This window comes from Vulpes vulpes, chromosome 11, assembly GCF_048418805.1.
Source record: "Vulpes vulpes isolate BD-2025 chromosome 11, VulVul3, whole genome shotgun sequence".
Taxonomy (NCBI): Eukaryota; Metazoa; Chordata; class Mammalia; order Carnivora; family Canidae; genus Vulpes; species Vulpes vulpes.
Genome location: NC_132790.1, coordinates 52,205,589 through 52,228,428, shown reverse-complemented (window position 1 = coordinate 52,228,428; position 22,840 = coordinate 52,205,589). Strand labels below are relative to the sequence as shown.

Sequence of the window (22,840 nt, the reverse complement as noted above, 5' to 3'; positions counted from 1 at the left end):
TCCAAAAACAAAAAAGGATTTTATTGTATTTAAAGAGTACTGTATTAATTTGCCAAAGTTTTGTAACTTTAGAAAGGTATTACCTTCCTTGGATTTGTACTTTAAGGCGGTATGCTGTATTGTGGGCTGGAGACATTCACTGAAAAAATAAAGTCATTACTGGGGAGAAAAAAAATAAAAGAAAATCAAACATAACAGATGTTTACTTTCATTAAAAAAAAAAGGTCAAAAAACCATATTGCAGTAACTGAAAGAATGTTATGATTATAAATACAGATATAGCTTTCAGTTCATTACAAAGCGGAGGATGAATCCTCACCCCTCAGCCACACACTTCTGGTTATCTTACAGAATGTTTTAACTTTTAAAGCTAAAGAGGCAAGGTCAGGAGGGACGCGTAGAATTTTCCATGGTGTGGTTCCCCCTTGTGCTGCCGTAGCACAAGATCAGGACAGCACGTGCTCCAGAACTCCCTGTCTAACCAGCTGCTCACACTTCCATCGGGGTAAGAAATGCTGAGGGGAAATGGGGAGACGAAGAGAAAGGATTAGAAAGGAATTTAAAGTGACATTTTGCATCACTAAAAAGCCACAACCGATTACATATTTTTCAACAGCTAAGTAGCTGAAAGCTAAACTTAAGTATATTTGCTTCTACTTCAGTCAACTGAAATTGAAGCCACTTAAAACTATACTGAATTCTGAGTTTTATAAACAAATTCAGTTTGCTTCCATTGAGCTTAACTCCAGTAGGAATTTTGCTCAGTGTCTGCATTTTGGGATTTATGAACAGTAAACCCAGGGGTGAGATTCCGCAGCAGTGCGTCACAGTGGGACAAGAGCTGGTTGGGAAGATCAGAAAGGAGCATCTTCTCCATGAAGCCTTCTCTAGTACTACCCTGAACATTTATTCTTGTCATAACAAGAGTGGCCACCTTCCTCCTGTATTTTTCAAGGATTAAAAGTACGTGTAATCTGTGACACGGGTGCTGTTCATATGCTGTGCATGAAGATACCCAGCTACTGCTCATGACTGTGTCCTCCCAAGAGGAAACCACTCTTGTTCTGGGACCTAAAGGAGCCTCCCTGTCGGATTCCCTCAAAACACACAGGCTTAAAATGAAGCATTTCCTGAAGTCTGGGGTGGGGAGGTGCAGACAGCAAGGCAGAAAAGCTTTCCAAGCTCACAGGTAACCAAAAAAATCTCAAAGAAAAGATGGACATACTTGGTTAAAAACAAAAAATGGTATACTAGGAAGTTCAGAGCAAATAGTCTGAGAGAAGAACTTTAGCATGAGGGATTCTCACACTTGTTCAGGGAGGCGTGCTGTGGCTCAGCGGCCCTACGCACCTAATGGGCCTTCCACACCAGCTCACAGGCCTATCGTGGGACCCAGGACCAAATAAATCCCTCCTGACCAATCAGGAAGACACAGGGCTGTTGAAAACACCCTAATTTGTTAAATAAATTTTTAAAATGCTTTAAGAATGTGAAATGTAGGGACACCTGGGTGGCTCAATGGTTAAGTGTCTGAGCCGTTGGCTCAGGGCATGATCCTGGAGTCCAGGCATCAAGTCCCACATCGGGTTCCCTGCATGGAACCTGCTTCTCCCTCTGCCTGTGTCTCTGCCTCTCTCTCATGAATAAATAAAATCCTTAAAAAAAAGAAAACTTGTTTTAGATGTGATCAGACATTTGAGAAGTAGATGAACATATACTAGGTAAAAGACATATAAAACTGTCCTCTATTTTTATAATTGAGGGTAGGGCAATACTGAGAGACAAGTTAAAAACATCTCAAAGGGAAGGCTTCTGCATGGTCCACAGAGTGACAACTGTCTAGCACTGGAGCAGGAAGAGGGCCTCAGCTGGCTTCTACCTGCCCCAGTCCCACTTGGGCACTCTGGTGGGGAGATCAGCTATAGAGCTTGAGAAAGAAATTCAAACATAGCATGGTGTTTGAGATGAAGTTTTCTTCTATCTTGCTTTATGAGGATAGCTTTGTTGTGAACCAAAGCTTCCTGCAGGGTCCTCCAGAGATACAGATATTTATGAGAGCACTTCTTTACCATCTGCTTTCTACTCATTAGTATCCTACTTCTTTTTTTTTAATTTTTATTTATTTATGATAGTCACACAGAGAGAGAGAGAGAGAGAGGGGCAGAGACATAGGCAGAGGGAGAAGCAGGCTCCATGCACCGGGAGCCCGACACAGGACTCGATCCTGGGTCTCCGGGATCACGCCCTGGGCCAAAGGCAGGTGCTAAACCGCTGCGCCACCCAGGGTTCCCTAGTATCCTACTTCTAAGAGAATACCTGGGAGGGAAATTTTTGCTCTAATAACCAAAGATTTTGGGTCCCCTGAAAATTTGCCTTTAAAATGCTCAACCTTTGTTTAGGAAACTATTTATTATAGCTTACATTTGTTATATATGTTTATATATATGTTGTAAACAAGGTAACATTTATTTTGCTAGTGATTCTAGCATGTCTATCATTCAACACTCTCATAAGACTTAAAGTATCTCAAGATGTAGGGATCCCTGGGTGGCTCAGCGGTTTAGCACCTGCCTTTGGCCCAGGGTGTGATTCTGGAGTCCCGGGATTGAATCCCACATTGGGATCCCTGCATGGAGCCTGCTTCTCCCTCTGCCTGTGTCTCTACCTCTCTCTCTCTCTGTGTGTGTGTGTCTCTCATGAATAAATAAATAAAATATTTTAAAAAAAATAAATAAATTAATTAAGTATCTCAAGATGAGAAATACCTGGCTATTTTTTTTTAATAGGACTGAAGTACCATCATCAACTTCAAATTCTCCATAGTCTTTTAGACACCGCACCTGAAAAGAAAAACTGTGTTTTATCCAAATAATTTTTAATATGTAGTCACCATAAAGTAAATAGGGGTTATAAAAGTACCCACAGTACAAATACTAGGCTTTCTGCCGGTCTATTCCATCTCTGTGTACCTGGGCCTGGGCCTCCTTACTGAGGTACTGATTGTCCTGTTTGGATGGTGAGGAAGAAGAATGGCAGGATCTCCAAATGTATGTGTATGTTCGTGTCAACAGCAAGGAGTCTCAGGGAGCTGGTGGGGGAAGACAGTGTCACGTACTGTGTTCCCTCTGCAAATCCTGATCAAAATATGTACTTACTAAAAGAGAATGCTTTAGATCGACTCCAATTTGCCTCTTACAGATTCTTCTATAAACTATCAGTATCTGAGATCAGGACACAGGTAAGTTTCCACAATTTCTGTTTTAAAGAGATTCATCCAGGGATGCCTGGGTGGCTCAGTGGTTGAGTGTCTGCCTTTGGCTCAGGGCATGATCCAGAGTCCCGGGATCGAGTCCCACATCAGGCTTTCTAGATGGAGCCTGTTTCTCCCTCTGCTGGTGTCTCTGCCTCTTTCTCTTTGTGTCTCTCATGAATAAATAAATAAAATCTTAAAAAAAAAAAAAAAAAAAAAAGATTCATCCAATTTCCTTAAATATTCAGGTTCTTTCCCAGGAATACATAGAAGTATATCATGGAAGAACAGATGCAAACACGTCATAAGAATCAAGAGAAGTTCTTGGTCGAAGGTGGGAAGGGTAAGGCAGCCTTCTGGTAACCACTTGTTACCAGCCAAGATCACCAACAGCCTTTGGCTCTCAGGCTGCCACAGGACACCAGAGGGGCAAGCTTCCAGTCCCATGGGAACTCAGGACAGGAGTTGGTGCCCCAGGGCTTGCACTGGTATGAATGAAGCCAACCCAACAGTAAGTTCCGGTTTTCTACTCTTCCTAGGTAATTTCATATCCTATAACACTTCTGGAATCTTAACATGACCTCCAAGGGTACTCTTAGTTCAAGAAATATCACTTAAGAAAAATCCCACCACTACTACCACCTTTTTGCTTCTTGATAATACTAATTAAGAATCATTAATAATCAAGGATTATTATTAATAATATAGACTTTAATTATGGGCAATCTCAAACACTCCAAAACTGGCTTCAACAAGTATCAACGTGTGGCCAGCCTACTTCTGGATTATTCTGAAGCAAATCCTACATACCATTTCAACTATATTTTGGTATCTATTTCTACAAAATAAGATCCCTTATATTTAATTTTTTAGAGGGTTATTAATTTTATTCTTTGTTCATAAAGAATCAGCTTTTGGTTTCACTGAATTTTTTTTTTTTTTTTTAGTTTTTATTTTAATTTTAGGTAGTGTTATGTTAGTTTCAGGTATAAGATTCTTTTTTAAGAAACATAATCGTGGGATCCCTGGGTGGCGCAGCGGTTTGGCGCCTGCCTTTGGCCCAGGGCGCGATCCTGGAGATCCGGGATCGAATCCCAGGTCGGGCTTCCGGTGCATGGAGCCTGCTTCTCCCTCTGCCTGTGTCTCTGCCTCTCTCTCTCTCTCTCTGTGACTATCATAAATAAATAAAAATTAAAAAAAAAAAAAAGAAACATAATCGTAATACTGTTATCACATCTTAATAATTTATTTACTATCATGAAATATCCAGTTAGTATCCACAGTCCCCTCTTTGTTTCATAAATGTTTTCTTTAAAGCTGCCATGTTACATCAGAATCCAACGAGAGCTACACAGACACATTTCTGAGAGGTCTCCATGTCTTAATCTATGCAGTAGTTTTCTCCCTTTGCCCCCTTCCCCTTGGCAATGTATTGCTAAATAAAATGGGTACTTTGGGAGTTTCCCACAAACTAGATTTTCTTGTGGGTCCTTGTGGGATCACTTAACATGTTCCTATACACTGAAGTTACATCTAGAGGCTACGTCAAATCAGGTTTGATTTTTTGACAAAGGGTGTTATACACTTCCTCTTGCAAGACCTCATGAAGCACAAAATGTCTGATTATTCCTTTCTGGATGTTAAGATTGATCAGTAGGTCTAGGTGTTACCTGTACCCATCCATAAACCTCACCATTATCTCCATTAACTTTTTACCTACCTAATGGTTTTAGAATCTATTTGCCTCCATGCGTTATGGCTACAAAATGGCATTAATTAACTTCTTTTATTCCTACTGCATTTGTAAGCTGGAATTCTTCTATTAAGAAGAAATTTCCCTTGTAAACAACTTGGTTACCCTGAGATACAGTTTGTACAGTAAAAGCCGACGGATGCCTGATCCCATACTTTTTATTCACCGCTTTTCAGAATAGCTGCATCCCTCATTATTCTCTAAGGGGGACCAAAAAGATTTTTCTTACGTTGTTATTATTTGGTCTCATTATACATTCATGCTTTCGACATGACCAATGTGATTCAATTCACTGCTCCTTAATTGGCATTCCCCCCTGAAGTCCTTAATACTCAATACACTGTGCTTTCTAGGAAAACAAGTATTCCAAGCACAGCTTGTGCATTTTTATTTAGGATCTGGAATCAGCCTTTTATCTCCCCTCTAGTTAAGTCTGGTTTTCTTTAGTGGGAAATGGCACTAGACTCCAGAATTTGGATGTTTGCGGCTCTGGGCTGTTGGTGTTTCTAGGTCTGTCTAGTGGACACAGCTAAAAAACACTTTTTTGAAAAGAGAGATGATTCAACATGAGTCCATGCTGATTCTTCAAACTCCAGTTTGGGAATATAGGACTTTCACTTAACTTTTTCATTTTAATATTCGAAACTCTAGTCCTTTATTTTGAAAATCTTGGCTCCTGGTACCACTACTTTTTTGCTTAATTTATCAATATATAAACTGTTTCAAAATAACAGTAATAGTAACAGTAATATTATTACTCTTATTATCACTGATATTATTACTAATAATATGATTACTAAAAACAGGTTAAGATTTCTCTGTAACTCTTTTCATCCCTAGGACGTATCTACTAGGGATATACAATCAATTTATGTATTTTAAAGTAATTTAAAATAATTCCTGTTTGACTAATCTACCAACTTGAAACACAGGTTCATTTCTTTCATTGTGCTTTCAAAATCTGTGGGCTGGCTTTCCGTTTTGATTTAATTTTTAATAATATGTAAAATATTTACATAGTTCCAAAGTTACAACTATTAAAAATATGCACACTGAGAAACCTTCTACCCTATTCACAGCCCCCCCGAGAGGTAGTATTTTTGGTTTGGATATATGTTTCCTTTCTTTCTTAATGTGTATTAATATATATTCATATACTCTTCCCTCTTAGACAACAGTTTCTAAGCATAATCTATGCATTAAAGAAAAATCCATTTTCTTTCTTTTTTCTTTTTTTTTCTAAGATTTTATTTTTATTTATTCATGAGAGATGGGGGGGGGGAGAGAAAGAGAAAGAATGAGAGAGAGAGAGAGAGAGAGAGAGGCAGAGACACAGGCAGAGGGAGAAGCAGGCTCCATGCAGGGAGCTCAACATGGGACTCAATCCCAGGTCCCCAGGATCACGCCCTGGACTGAAGGTGGCGCTAAACCGCTGAGCCACCCAGGCTGCCCTAAAGATTTTATTTTTAAGTAACCTCTACACCCCACACAGGGCTCAAATTCACCACCCTGAGATTAAGAGCCACATGCCCTACCAACTGAGCCAGGCAGGCACACCAAGAAAAATCTGTCTTTATTTTTTATTTTTTTTTAAGATTTTATTTATTTATTCATGAGAGACAGAGAGAGAGAGAGAGAGACGGGAGTGGGTGGGGGGCAGGGGGGCAGAGACACTGGCAGAGGGAGAAGCAGGCTCTATGCAGGGAGCCTGACATGGGACTCGATCCTGGGACTCCAGGATCAGGGCCTGGGCTGAAGGCGGCGCTAAACCGCTGAAACACCAGGGCTGTCTGAAAAATCTGTCTTTAAGGTACACTTACTTCTATATATAGGCTTTTCGGAGGTTTCATATCCTGCGTGATGTCCAAACCTTCGTCTCCTCCCAGTGACCTCATATAAGTAGCAAGGGACTTTTTATAATGATTGAACCACTCCACCTGTAAACATAAAGATGGTCATTTGACAAAATTATAAGAAAACAAACTTGCAGAAATTGTATACTCATCCTTTCATAAACAGCACACTTCCCCACATAGATCATTACTGACCATGCACTAATTTAAATCAAGTATTACTGATTGCTTGCTATGAACACCACTGGTCTGGGGATTTAGGATGGATCATTTAACAAAGTGAATAAAAATCTCTATTCTCACAGAAGTTACATCCTAGCATAATCACAGACTTAAGGATATTCCACCAGGTATAGAACCATGAAAAATACACCATTTCAGAATTATGATCTCTTCAAACTCTGCATTGGCAGATTTTCTGAAAACTATAAAACCTGCTGAGAAAAACACCCAAATGTCCATCAACTGATGAGTGGATATGTCTATCTGTACAATGGAATATCATTCAGCCATATATCAATATTATTCAGCCATATATCAATGAAGTTCTGATATATGTCAACACATAGATGAACTTTAAAAATATGCTAAGTGAAAGGCACAAAAGGCCACATATTGCATGATTCCACTTAAATGAAAAATCTAATATGTAAATCTATATATACAGAGAGGGACACCTGGGTGGCTCAGTCGTTGAACATCTGCCTTTGGCTCAGGGCGTGATCCCAGAGACCCTTGATCAGGTCCCACATCAGGCTCCCCGCATGGAGCCTGCTTCTCCCTCTGCCTGTGTCTCTGCCTCTCTCTCTCTGTGTCTCATGAATAAATAAATAAAATCTTTAAAAAAAAATCTATATACAGAGAAAGTAGATTAGTAGCTTTCAGGGGCTAGGAAGAGGGGAAAGAATATGGAGTAACTGATAATGGATACAAGGTTTTTTTTTGGAAATGATGAAATATTCTGGAATAAGATGATGGTAATAGATGTACAACTCTGAATATACAAAAAACCACTGAGTTGTATACTTAAAAAAATTTTTTTTAAGATTTTTATTATTTATGAGAGACACAGAGAGAGAGAGAGGCAGAGACACAGGCAGAGCGAGAAGCAGGCTCCATGCAGGGAGCCCGACGTGGGACTTCATCCCAGGTCTCCAGGATCAAACCCGGGGCCGAAAGCAGTGCAAAACCGCTGGGCTACCCGGGCTTCCCGAGCTGTATACTTTAGAAGTGTAAACTTGATGGTACAGAAATTATATCTCAGTAAATCTGTTACTTTTTCATTGTTGAGAGATTAAAGAAGACCTAAATATATGGAGGGATATACCACATTCATGATTCAGTATTATAATAATATCAACTCACCTATGGATTCAATTTAATCTCAATTAAAAAAAAAACAGTAGAACCTGACTGAGTCTAAAATTTACATGGAAAGGCAAAGGGACAAAAATATTTGAGACACTTAAAAAAAGAACAAGATGGCAAGACTTACACAAGACTTACAATAAAGTTACAATAATTAAAACAGTGTAGAATTGGTGAGAGGATAGATTAAGAGAATAGAAGAGAAAGTTCCCTATCCCAAATCCTGATATATTGACACTCAATTTATGACAAAAGTGGTACCACACATAGAGCAATGGGGAAAGGAGGACCTTTTCAATTAAGTGGTAATGGATCATCTCCATATCCATATTTAAAATGCAACTTGACATTATACACAGACATCAATGCCAGTACCATAGATCTTCTCATGAAAGGTATAGCAATACAGCTCCTAAAAGACTACACAGAAAAATGTCTTCATAACCTCATTAGAAAGTGTGTGTATGTGTACGTGCGTGTGCATGTGCATGTGTCCCTGGGTTCAATAATGCACCTGAATGACTCACAGAACTCTGGAGAGCAATACACTTACAATCACAATTTTACCATAGTGAAAGGGTAAGAATCAGAACCAATCGAAGGAAGAGACAGGGTGAGATCTGGGAAGGTACTACAGGGTAGCCCCAAGATGGGCCAATTTGGCATAAAGACTGTTTTGAATTAAAAAGCAATCAAAACCCAGCAGATTCAGGAAAAGTTCTTTACCTCCCTTACAAATGCCTTAAAACAATTTAGAGGACTTGCTCTAGGAAAAGAGTGACCACCATAGACAACTACATTATACCACAAACAAGATAGACAGGAACCTAGCAAGGCCTGCTTACTCAAAGTCCTCTCTTTCTTTCCTTTGAAGTCCTAAACCTCTAACCCTTGGGGCACCTGGCTGCCTCAGCTGGTAGAGCATATGACTCTTGATCTCAAGAGTTTTGAGTTCAAGCCCCACATTGGACAGAGCTTACATTAAAAAAACCAAAAAAAAAAAAAAAAAAACATATATATATCATTTTGCCCGTTTTTGGAATTTCCATGTGTAGATTCCTTGTATGATGAAATTTGATTTTCTCCTGTTGGTCTGTTTCATGTTGGGGCACCAGGGTGGCTCAATCAGTTAAAGGTCTGACTCTTGATTTTGACTGTCATGATCTCAGGATGGTGAGATCCAGTCCCTGTGCACAGGGACTGCTCGAGATTTCCTCTCTCTCCCTCTCCCCTCCTCCCAACTGTGCAAGGGCACGCACTCTCTCTAATGAATAAATAAATAAGGTTTTTTTTTCAAAAAGTATCATGTCAATTTGATTCTTAGTCTGGCTAAAAGGACCTTGATGGGGACAGGATATTCTTGCTCCCTGACAGTAAGCAAACATGAAACTTCCAGTGTCCTCTCCCTAAGGAATCATGACACACTGACCTGGCACAATGATGTGTAACAATATACACAAAGTACTATTGACAAGGGAGGCTCACACAAGTTTTCGTGTCCAGGATTTTTACCGGGTGTTCATCACACAAGGATCATTGCTCAATCACTATCCATGTGACAGCTCCGTATCTAGCTCTCTGGAAGTTTGACCTCAACGGATTCAAAGCTCCAAACCTAAGATAGCAAGAACCCTCAAGTTTGAAGCCAGTGATTTAGAAGGGGGGTAGCCCTGGGAACCCCCAAACCTGCGGTTGGTGTCTGCAGTTAAGGGCAGTCTTAGCCTGTGAGGTTTAGTCAAACTCTAGATAGTATCGAAGTCATCGCAAGCCTGTAGTAGGTATTACCATCTTCATTCTGTAATTGAGGAAATGCAGGCATAGAGAGAACTCAAGTCACTTGCCCAAGATTAGACAGTGGCAGAAACAACATAGGAACCCAAGTTCATGTGACTCTAGGCCTATGTCCTTAAATATTAGGCTAGCTTTGAGCCTTAGTGACTAGACAAATGAAGAGGTTTTTTTTTTTTAATGATATATTTTTTTTCATTTAAGTTCAATTAATTAACATACTGTATTATAAGTTTCAGAGGTAGAGTTCAATGATTCATCAGTCTTCTATAATACCCAGTGCTTATTACATCACATGCCCTCCTTAATGTCCATCACCCAATTAGTCCATTTTCCCATCCCCCTCCCCTCCACCAACTATCAGTTTGTTTGTTAAGAGTCTCTTATGGTTTGTCTTCCTCTCTGATCTTAGCTTGCTTTATTTTTCCCTCCCTACCCGTATGATCCTGTTTTCTTTTTTTTTTCAAGATTTTATTTATTTATTCATGAGAGACACACAGAGAGAGGCACAGACACAGGCAGAGGGAGAAGCAAGCTCCATGCAGGGAGCCTGACGTGGGACTCGATCCAGGAACTCCAGGGTCACAGCCTGGGCCAAAGGCAGGCGCTAAAACCACTGAGCCACCCAGGTGTCCCAGATTTGTTTCTTAAATTTCACATGAGATCATAGAATAATTGTTTCTCTGATTGACTTACTTTGCTTAGCATAATACCATCTAGTTCCATCCACAACGTTGCAAATGAGACGTCATTTTTTTTATGTCTGAGTAATATTCCATTGTATACATATATATATGTATATATATGTGTGTGTGTGCATATATATTCCCACTGGTGGTATCTCATTGTGGTTTTGATTTGTATTTCCCTGATGCCGAGTGATGTGTAACATTTTTTCATGTGTCTCTTGGCTATCTGTATGTCTTCTTTGAAGAAATGTCTATTCATGTGTTATGCCCGTTTCTTGACTGGATTATTTGTTATTTGGGTATTGAGTTTGATAAGTTCTTTATAGATCTTAGATACTAGCCCTTGTTGATGGTATTTTGATAGGGATTACATTGAATGTATAATTTTTCTGGGAAGCATAGACATTTTAACAATATTTATTCTTCCAATCCATGAACATGGAATGTTTTTCCATTTCTTTATGTCCTCTTCAATTTCTTTCATGAGTGTTCTATAGTTTTCTGAGTACAGATCCTTTGGTTAGTATCTTACGGGTTTTGGTACAATTGTAAATGGGATTGACTCCTTAATTTCTTTTTCTTCTGTCTCATGGCTAGTGTATAAAAATGCAACTCATTTTTGGGGCACTGATTCTTTTTTTTTTTTTTTTAAGATTTTATTTGTTTATTCATGAGAGACACAGAGAGAGAGAGGGGCAGAGACACAGGCAGAGGGAAAAGCAGGCTCCATGCAGGGAGCCCGATGTGGGACTCGATCCCGGGACTCCAGGATCACTGATTCTATGTCCTGCCATTTTGCTGAATTCCTGTATGAGTTCTAGCAATTTTAGGGTACAGTCTTGGATTTTCCACATAGAGTATCATGTCACCTGCCAAGAGTAAGAGTTTGACTTCTTTGCCAATTTGAATGCTTTTTCATTTTGTTGCCTGATTGCTGAGGCTAGGACTTCTAGTACTATATTGAACAACAGTGGTAAGAGTGGACATCCTTGTGTTCCTGATCTTGGGGGAAAAGCTCAGTTTTTCCCCATTGAGAATGATACTCATTGTGGGCTTTTTGTATATGGCTTTTATGCTATTGAGGCATGTTCCCTCTATCGCTACACCATGAAAAGTTTTTAGTCAAGAAAGGATGCTATACTTTGTCAAATGCTTTTTCTACATCTATTGAGAGGCTCATATAATTCTTGTCCTTTCTTTTATTAATGAGTATATCACATTGATTATGTGGATGTTGAACCACCCTTGCAGATCAGAAACAAATCCCACGTGGTTGTGGTGAATAATCCCTTAATGTACTATTGGATCCTATTGACTAGTATCTTGAGGAGAATTTTTGCATCCATGCTCTTTAGGGGTATTGGTCTGTAATTCTCCTTTTTGGTGGGGTCTTTGGTTTTGAGATCAAGGTAGAGCTGGCCTCATAGACTTTGGAAGTTTTCCTTCCATTTCTATAAAGCAACAGAATATGCATTCTTCTCGAGTGCATATGGAACATTCTCCAGAATAGATCATACACTGGGTCACAAATCAGGTCTCAACCAGTACCAAAAGATTGGGACCATTTCCTGCATATTTTCAGACTAAAATGCTTTGAAACTTGAACTCAAACACAAGAGGAAATTTGGAAAGAACTCTAATACATGGAGGTTAAACAGCATGCTACTGAACAACGAATGGGTCAACCTGGAAATTTAAGGAGGAATTTTAAAAATTTATGTAAACCAATGAAAATGAAAACACAACTGTTCAGACAGATCCTTTGGGATACAGCAAAGGTGGTCCTAAGAGGCAAGTATACAGCAATATAGGCCTTACTTAAGAAATGAGAAAAATACACAACGCAATGTGGCACCTAAAGCAGCTGGAGAAAGAACAGCAAATAAAGCCTAAACCCAGCAGGAAAAGAGAAATAAGAAAGAGTAGCACAGAAATCAATGAAATAGAAACCAAAAGAAGAGTAGAACAGATCAATGAAATTAGAAGCTGGTTCTTTGAAAGAATTAATAAGACTGATAAACCCCTGGCCAGACTTATCAAAAAGAAAGGACCTAAATTAATATAATAATGAATGAAAAAAGAGAGATCACAACCAACACCAAGTAATACAATTATATGAACACATTATGAGCAACTATTGGCCAACAAATAAGGCAATCTGGAAGAAATGGATGCATTCCTAGAGATGTATAAAACCGAATGTACCAGGGATTCCTGGGATTCCTGGTGGCTCAGCGGTTGAGTTCCCCTCTTTGGGTCAGGGCATGATCCTGGAGTCCTGGGATCGAGTCCCACATCAGGCTCCCTGCATGGAGCCTGCTTCTCCCTCTGCCTGTGTCTCTGCCTCTCTCTGTGTCTCTCATGGATAAATAAATAAAATCTTTAAAAAAAATTAAACAACAACAAAAAAAAAACCACAACTGAATCTACCCAAACTAGAACAGGAAGAAATAGAAAACCTGAACAGACCGATAACCTGCAAGGAAATTGAAACAGACATCAAAAATCTCCCAACAAACAAGAGTCCAGGACTAAGTGGCTTCCCAGGGGAATTCTACCAAACGTTTATTTATTTATTTTTTATTTTTAAATTTTTTTCCATTTTTAAAAAAAGATTTTATTTATTTATTCACGAGAGACACAGGCAGAGGGAGAAGGAGGTTCCACCCAGGGAGCTCAACATAGGACTTGATCCCGGGACCTCAGGATCATGCCCTGGGCTGAAGGCAGCGCTAAACCACTGAGCCACTGAGCCACTGAGCCACTGAGCCACCCAGGCTGCCCCTCTACCAAACATTTAAAGAAGAATTAGTCCCTATTCTTCTAAAGCTGTTTCAAAAAATGAAGAGTTTTGTTACAGATATTCACGCTAACTAGAAAAATGCACATGTGCGCCCACACACACAACACTCTCTCTCTCTTTATGGAAATCCCTAAATAATAATGCCAGTTTTTTATTCCTACTGATGGATCACTAATAAGTAACATAATGGGACTTTTTTGTTAATGAGAGAGGTTTCCATGTAGCATTTAGAATTACTCCATTCTCATCACAGTATATACTAAATACATACAGACCAAAAAGTGCTAAAAAAACAGATGTTAAAGACAAAGAGTAATACTATAAATGCCATTACAGAACAATACCAGAAGCATTTTTTCATATTCAGAAATGGGAACAACAGCACGAGCTTACTTCTTCGGCAGACATGTGAAACCGTAGAGCGTTGGGCAGGACACTGCCATACTCCCATCTGAGCGCTCTGATCCGAAGCAATCGGTCATACCTGGGATATAAAGAAGGTATGAGACTGCATCACCCTAGGAGACACCTTGGGGACAATGGGGAAACTTAAGTATGGACTGGATGGGTGTGGGGAAGGGTTCTTGGTTTCTCTAGGTTGAGAATGGTGCCATGGTCACAGGATAAAAGGCCCAAATGTCCTTATTTCTTAGAGATGCATACTAAAATATTCAGTGGTAAAACCCCATCATGTTTTCGAATAGTTTAACACAGATGAATAAAACACGATGAAGCAAATACAGCAAAATGTTAAAAATTGTTAAACCTATATGATGGCTCCATAGGGGCTCATAATATTATTTTCCCTAGTTTTATGAATACGGTAATTTTTCATGATAAAAAAATTTAATGGAAAAAAAAGTATTTAGAATGCTTCTGTAAAAAAATAAATCTAAGAATTTCTGTCATCCATTTGAAGTAGTTAATTAGGAAACCACATGGAAAGCCCTCCACTGTTTCCTGCCACACCAAGCAAAAACTGAGAAGCTCACAAATACGCTACAGCACAGCGTCGATTCCTCAACAAAGAGCAGTGTCGAAATTTGATGGTTGGTATCAAGTCACTTCGTCCACCTGACTTTACTTCATTCCTGGTTAAGAATATATAAGAAGAAAAGAACAAATATGTATATTTCAGCATAAGGAAAATTTTCAAAACCATCTAACAACTGATTTGCATGTTTGTATCTATTTATAATTACCAGTTAATCTAACCAAATAGTACCTGCCTCCACATCAGAGCTTTTACTAGTATATTAAAAGATAAAAAAGCCAAAAGCCAAAAGTGAACTAATCTACCTAAGATCATGCTGTCAATGTTTTGTTTAAGCATTTGGTATTTTGAATTTTTGCACACTGATTAATCTCCATTATTTTCAAAAGATAAGCATTATGCTTGCTTACTTTTTGGAATTCCTTTATCATGATGGGATAAGAAACAAACCTAACATCATGGTTCACAAGTTTATGGTCTTATGTCATGTTTTTATTTGAAATGGTACTACTCTTGTGGTTTTTCCAAATCCTTACAATAAAGTGAGTTACAACGGAGTCAAAATGGTTCTTCATTTATCCCACAAATATTTATTGATCTTCAACTATGTACATGTCCTATACTGCAGTGTTCTTCACATAGAGAGGGAAAAATTTTGGTTTTACTCTATAAAATGCACATCCTCTTAGATATTAGACAAGTATCACATTTAAAAACCAAATGTATAATTAATGGGCAAAGAGTTTCAGAATTACACGATAAAGGATTATGAAAATGGATGGTGATGACAGCTGTGTAACATTATGCACATATTTAATACTACTGAACTGTACACTTAAAATGACTGAGATGACAAATTTTATGTTATTTATATTTTACCAAAACAAAAATTATGGGGAAAGAAAAAACAAAGACAGATGTACAGAATGAGGAAAACTCTACTTTGGAGTTTTAAAAGGAATTGGATGAATATGAAAAGGATTCCTTCCTGCAGTGCCTGCTCTAGGCCTTGAAAATAGAGGCAAAATCTATGTCCCTGTCCTATCAAGTCTTCTAGATCTGCTGTATACACTTGTCACTCTCTGAAAGTCAGATTTGTTCTCCACATTGTTTACCATGTGTTCTGGATTATAAAGAAACAGTACAGGGCAGGCCGGATGGCTCAGCGGTTTAGCACCACCTTCAGTCCAGGGTGATCCCAGAGACCCCGGATCGAGTCCCATGTCGGGCTTCCTGCATGAAGCCTGTTTCTCCCTCTACCTGTGTCTCTGCCTCTCTCTCTCTGTGTCTCTCATGAATAAATAAATAAAATCTTTTAAAAAAATAAAAATAAAAAAATAAAAAGTACAAAGATAACATCAGAGTATTTTTTTTTTTTGAGTATTTTGTTAAGTACATAAGGACTTCCTAAAAAACCGTTTTTTTACATCAGTAATTAAAAAGGAATAGATCTTTTCTGACAAATTTTAACAGAAACTGGTAATAATGAGTGGCTTCCATCACCCACCAAGGAATTAGGAGGATGGGGCATGGAATTTTGGATCACAAATTTGCAAATGGTACAAATAGAGCAAATACAGGAAAATCATTCCCTTACTGGACTAAGGCCTATTAAGCTACCTCCTAAATAAATTTGTCTTTAATCTGTTCACTTTCAACTAAGTCAAGGTCACCTCTGCTATCACCTGTGAGACCAGGATGTTATCACCTGGTTATCACCTGGCTGACCAGCATGCTTCCCTCTCCTCTTGGTCCCCCTTGTCTACTGTCCATATAGCAGACAGGGTTATCTTTTATATTTATCTATTTATTTTTTTAAGATTTATTTTTATTTATTTATGATAGACATAGAGAGAGAGAGAGAGAGAAAGAGAAAGAGAGGCAGAGACACAGGCAGAGAGAGAAGTAGGCTCCACGCCGGGAGCTCGACGCGGGACCTGATCCCGGGACTCCAGGATCACGTCCTGGGCCAAAGGCAGGCGCAAAACCGCTGAGCCACCCAGGGATCCCCTATTTTTATCTATTTAAATTCAATTTACCAACATATAGTATACCGCCTAGCGCTCATCACATCACGTGCCCTCCTCAATGCCCATTACCCCATCACTTCACTCACCTCCCCTTTCAGCAATCCTGTTTGTTTCCTAGAGTCAGGAGCCTCTCATGGTTTGTTGTCTTCTCAGTTTTCCCTACTCAGCTTCCCCCCTTTCCTTATGGTTCCTTCCACTACTTCTTATATTCTACATATGAGTGAAACCATAATTGTCATTCTCTGATTGGCTTATTTCACCCAGCTTAATACAGGGTGACCTTTGAAAACATAAACATGCCACACGCTTAAAAATCTCACCTGATGTCACCCTTAGCCTGCTTGCTAAGCTTCAGCCACACTGGCCTTCTTTATCTATCACTGTCCTGATCATCCACCCTCCTTCACAGCTCAGGGCCTTTGCATATGCTGCCCCTTCCACCTAGGATGCTTTCTGCCTACAATCACTGCCTTATTGAAACCAGCTTCTCCTTTAGACCTCAGCTGTAATGTCTCTTCCTTGGAGAGAACTCCTGGATTCCTCAATCCTAGCCTATCTTTGATTCATTATTCTCTCCCCTGGAACTCTGTTGTTTTCCTTCACGGCATGTATCCCAATTCGGTGTATCTGTATTTACATCTGTCTTCTGCACTGGACTGTGAAGGCCATGGGGGCAGACATCTTGACTGTGTTGTTTACAGCTGAAATACCAGAGCCACTTATCAGCACAGTCATTGAGTACTGTAATTGCATGAAATAATAAACAAATTGCTTGGGAACTTGAGATTAGGACTTTACTTCTGCCTTATACTTATTGTAAACTGGCTGCAATTCTGGTTCTCATTCCATCTGTGAAAATTTTTCTGTATCTGTCCTTAAACATCGCAGTTGGAAAATGCTCCCATTGTTCATGTGTTCCACTAGATCTTACCAGCACGTTACTGATTTCTATGCCCAAGTAACTGATAAAAACACTGTACCTAACAAGGCCAAAGATGGAACTTCACGTCACAGACAGACTTCTCTCTAGCCTGAGATCTGAATATCTCACCTTTGATCCTGGAGTTGGTGGTTCTTTTTGTCTTACTCTTCACCAAATCACAAGAACCTATCAACTCTGTCACACAGCTCACTGTCTCCACTGGGCCACCACCATGCTCAGCTCCAAATGTTCTCTAAACCTAGAGCTCTCTCATTCACCAGGCTGTAGCCTTCCATTAGCATTGGTTCTTGGTGAACTGTGCACAAGCTTGGAAATCACGGCTGCTCCTACCAAGTCTATAAATTGAATGTTCTCCCTTTAATGCACTAAGGCAGCTCTTAGTCAAAGTGAGCAGTGGAAACTATTTTGTTTCATTGTTAGGATCTTTATTTGCTCCTATCTCATCTCTTCTAGATTCACTCTAATTCCCTGCAAGTCATATCATTCAAATAACAAATATTTATTGAGCATCTACTATGTACCACGCATGATTTGAATTTGTATACATTTAGGGTGGTCAACACAAATCCCCTCAGTCCTGTATAGCTACAGTATGATCAGGCTCACAGAGAATTAAAAAAAAAAAAAATCACGGGGCACCTGAGTGGCTCAGTCGGTTAAGCATCGACCTTTGGCTCAGGCCTCGCATTGGGCTCCCTGCTCAGTGGGGAGTTTGCTTCTCCCTCTCTCTGCTCATTCATGTTCACTCTCTCTCTCAAATAAATAAAATCTTTAAAAAATAAATAATAGAAATTTTTAAAAATCGTATCTAAAAACTGATGTGACATTATCTGATTTCAGTATCATATTTCTTAAGTTTTTAAAAAATATCAATCTCATCAAAACTTACACATCAGACTGGTTTTGTTCATATAAAGCTTTCATCTCCTCCAGAACTTGCCTGAGTCCATCCTCCTAGAACATATAAAATGATATCGATACACATCCATTAATTCCTCCAAGTCTATAGCAACATGTGATCTACTCTACACTTCTTATTAAAAAGCAATAATCCATTTATGCCTTAGAGGGGTGGCTATAGCAAGTGTCGGTAAGGATGAGGAGAAATTAGAACTCTCATACATTAGAGGTAGGAATATTAAATGGTACAGCCCTATAAAAAGCAGTATGATAATTCCTCAAAAAGTTAAACATAGAATTACCATATTACCCAGCAATTCCACTCTTATACACTTGAGACTTGAAAATATATATTCATTCAAAAACTATGTACATAGGGGCATCCCTGGGTGGCTCAGCGGTTTAACACCTGCCTTTGGCCCAGGGCGCAATCCTGGAGTCCCGGGATCGAGTCCCACGTCAGGCTCCCGGCATGGAGCCTGCTTCTCCCTCCTCCTGTGTCTCTGCCTCTCTCTATCATAAATAAATAAATCTTAAAAAAAAAAAAAAAAACTATGTACATAAATGTTCAGAGCAGCATTATTTATGGCGGCCCCAAAGTGAAAACACCCATATATCCCTCAACTGATGAACCAATAAACCAAATATGGTATATCCATTCAAAGGGCTATTATCTGTAGAGAAAAAGGAATGTAGTACAGTGTGCAACAACATGGATGAACTTTGTAAACAGTATTCTAAGTGAAGTTAACCATATACAAAAGGATAAATATTGTGTGATTCCACTTACCTGAAATATCTAAAATAGGCAAATTCATGGAGATGGAAAGTAGATTAGAGGTTACTGGGGGCTGGGGCAAGGGGGAAGTAGGGAGCTATTGCTTAATAGTTACAGAGTTTCTGTCTGGGTTGATGAAAAAGTTTTCAAAGAGGAGTGATAGTTGCACAAGGATATGAATGTAATTGACAGCGCTGAAGTGTACACTTAAAAATGGTTAAAATGGGTGCCTGGGTGGCTCAGCGATTGAGCATCTGCCTTTGGCTCAGGGCGTGATCCTGGAGTCCCAGGATTGAGTCCCATATCGGGCTCCCTGCATGGAGCCTGCTTCTTCCTCTGCCTGTGTCTCTGCCTCTCTCTCTCTCTCTCTCTCTGTCTCTCGTGATAAAGAAATTAAAAAATCTTTTAAAAATAAAATAAAAATGGTTAAAATGGAAGATTTCATGTTATATATATTTTACTACAATAAAAAAATAGACCAAAAAAGCATTATAGGGATCCTTGGGTGGCTCAGTGGTTTAGCGCCGCCTTCAGCCCAGGGCGTGATCCTGGAGTACCGGGATAGAGTCCCATGTCGGGCTCCCTGCATGGAGACTGCTTCTCCCTCTGCCTGTGTCTCTCATGAATAAATGAATAAAATCTTAAAAAAAAAAAAAAAGCATTATAAAAGGGAATGAAGTACCGACAATACAACACCATCAACATACTGATTAAGGATATTCTCAAATACTTCGTACTAAACAAAACAAGTCAGATACAAAGGAATACATACTGTATGATCCCTGCTGGCCCTTTATAGAAAAAGTATGCATCTCCTGGCACACTGAATCTAGACCCTCCCCCTCAAAAAGACAAATATAATCTGTAGTCACAGAAAGTACATCTGTGGTTGCCTAAGGCTGGAGGTGGTAGGGAGCCACAGAAAGGGAGAAGGGAATTCTTGGGGTGACAGAAATCTTGACTGTGGTGCTGCTTACAAGGACGTACACAGTTGTAAAATTAAAATATTCTGCTAATTAGAAACGACAAATACCCACCATTTGCTTCAATGTGGATGGAACTGGAGGGTATTATGCTGAGTGAAATAAGTCAATCGGAGGACAGTGTATGTTCTCATTCATTTGGGGAATATAAAAAATAGTGAAAGGGAATATAAAGGAAGGGAGAAGAAATGTTGGGAAATATCAGGAAGGGAGACAGAACATAAAGACTCCTAACTCTGGGAAACGAACTAGGGGTGGTGGAAGGGGAGGAGGGCGGGGGGTGGAGGGGAATGGGTGACGGGCACTGAGGCGGACACTTGACGGGATGAGCCCTGGGTGTTTTTCTGTATGTTGGTAAATTGAACACCAATAAAAATTAATTTAAAAAAAATATTCTGCTAAATTTTATTTTGTTGTTATAAATTAATATCTCAATAAAATTAACCACAAAAAAACCCACACAACAGTCCTATATAGAAGCAATAAGGCATGACAAAAGTATGTAAATAACTTTAATGAAAACAGATCTCAAAAAGATTACTACAAAAAACAAACAGTTTTGGTTTGCAACAACGGAAGGACCAAAGGAATTTCTCTACTACCTATCTTGGGACAAATTTTTTAAAGATTTTCCTTTGGAAGGATACAAACATTAAAATTTTGGAGTTCAAAAATGTTACACAGTAGGTCTGTCAGCAATCCAAAGATAAGTGACCCAACTATTTTTAGGGCCAACATATATGTATTAGCAAAAACATTTTGGCATTATTAATATAACTGCAAAATAAAGAACTTAACCCTGTTCAAACATAAGAAAATACATAACTCCCAATAAAAAACCTAAGCATGACCTCTGTCTTCCCTTTCATTAAGTAGTTAAAAAGAGAGCATGGAAAAGTCTGATTTATTAGAATTCAGTTAAATAGGGGTGCCTGGGTCGCTCAGTCGATTAAGCATCTGCCTTGAGCTCGGGTTATGATCCCAGGGTCCTGAGACCAAGCCCTGCATGGGGCTCCCTGTTTTGTGGGAAGCCTGTTCCTCCTTCTTCCTCTGCCTGCTGCTTCCCCTATTTGTGCTGTCAAATAGATAAATAAAATCTTTAAAAAAAAAAAAAAAAAGAGAGAGAGACAGAGAGACAGACACACAGATGCCTGGTGGCTCAGTGGTTAAGTGTCTGCCTTCAGCTGAGGACATAATCCTGGAGTCTCAGGATCCAGTCCTACACCTGGGGTCCCCTCAAGGAGCCTGGTGCTACCTCTGCCTATGTCTCTGCCTCTCTCTGTGTGTCTCTCGTGAATAAATAAATAAAATCTTAAAAAAAAAAAGAATTGTTAAATATTTCTTTTATCAGCAAATAATATTTTAAGGAATAGCTGAAACTCCTGCATGATAGATCTACAGGTATACAAATAGATCTACAGGTATACAAAGGTGTGTAAAATAGTTCTATAAAAATAGACAATTTTATAAAAATGATTTCAGATTTAATTTTTTTTTTAGAATCTGCAGTGAAAATTGCACAGTTTTGTGCTCCCATGTCAGGCTGGGAGCTATGATAATTTTCCTAAAAACTCACTTAAACTATTACTAGTTCTGCATATAGAAAGTGGGCAATCATTTCAATTTGCTGAACACAGCAACTAACCTTGAGAGATCCTGGAATGAACAAGGCAGAGTTCCTGCTCTAAATCCAGTGACTATCATCTTCCTGGGAGGAATGATTCTTGAAGAGTCATGTGGGTAATGGGCCTATCAGCCCTCAGATCAATCAGATGGATTGGCCTGTCCCTGCTTGGCTGTGTCAGAGCGGCCAGCCTCCTCAGGCTGAGTCTTCCAGGCTACTGAGTCAGTCACCTGGCTGGCAGGTGGGTCTGTCAGTAGAAGGTGCATGTGCAAAAGGTGCTCTGCCAAACTAAGACCTAGAAAAAGGAGTGATTTTATAACTTCTAAGTCCCGCCCCAGCTCTCCCAAAAGTGGTAAACCAACACTTAAAATTTGTGTGAAACAGAGAGCTGGAAAGACTAAGGGTCTGAAGAGCCAGTTGCAAGGCTGGTGTGGCCAGTTTCTGCTGACAAGCCTGTGCCTCTTTGGGCTTATTTCCTCTTATGTTAGATGACCTTCAAAGTGCCCAGTTGTCTGACTGCAGTATGGAGTCATATTTTACAGCCTACACACCTTGGCATTCCAGAATCTCTGAAGTTCCCACTACTGTCTCCTAGCTTTTTAAATGAGGTAACTGTTCTAAAAGAACAGGAATCTAGGAAACCTGTGTCCGAGGTGAGGCTCTGCTCCAATATGCTGTATGTTCAGACAGTCCCTTAACTTGATCTTTAATTTCTCTTGGCTCAGTCTCATGTGCAAAATGACCTGTTTGACCAGGCGCTTTTTAACGTTCAAAACAAAACTCAGGGCAGCCCCAGTGGCTCAGTTTAGCGCCGCCTTTAACCCAGGGCATGATCCTGGAAACCTGGGATGGAGTCCCACGTCGGGTTCTGTTTGCCAACTCGCTGGCAAAAACAGGGGTACTCTCTTTTTCCTGCTAAACTCTGTTTTTCCGTGTTCCAAAATTTCTGTTTCCGACTTCAGAGCAGGCCCCGCGAGAAAACCCAGCCTCCAAGATCTCAGGACCCAGTCCCACATCCGGGTCTGCAGGGACAGGGCAGAACCCCAGGGTCGCCGACCCGCCCCGGCCCCGCCCCCCCGGCCCC

The 22,840-nt window shown here is 39.7% G+C and overlaps 1 protein-coding gene across 7 annotated transcripts in view; it reads right to left on the bottom strand.

The window, feature by feature from the left end:
• The window catches only part of GINS1 (GINS complex subunit 1), a 29,404-nt gene continuing 6,564 nt past the window's right edge, over positions 1 to 22,840 (bottom strand). For 3 of the 7 annotated variants that reach the window (XM_026016338.2, XM_026016336.2, XM_026016335.2), the window contains exons 2-7: positions 18,361 to 18,425; positions 14,497 to 14,595; positions 13,898 to 13,988; positions 6,824 to 6,940; positions 2,766 to 2,840; positions 1 to 515 (exon numbers count right to left, since the gene is read on the bottom strand). In XM_026016338.2, coding sequence (XP_025872123.1) covers positions 447 to 515; positions 2,766 to 2,840; positions 6,824 to 6,940; positions 13,898 to 13,988; positions 14,497 to 14,595; positions 18,361 to 18,395 — 486 coding nt within the window. In that variant the 5' untranslated portion in view covers positions 18,396 to 18,425 and the 3' untranslated portion in view covers positions 1 to 446. The remainder of the gene's footprint in view (positions 516 to 2,765; positions 2,841 to 6,823; positions 6,941 to 13,897; positions 13,989 to 14,496; positions 14,596 to 18,360; positions 18,426 to 22,840) is intronic. The other 4 variants (XM_072727399.1, XM_026016337.2, XM_072727401.1 and 1 more) reach the window with 3 other exon arrangements.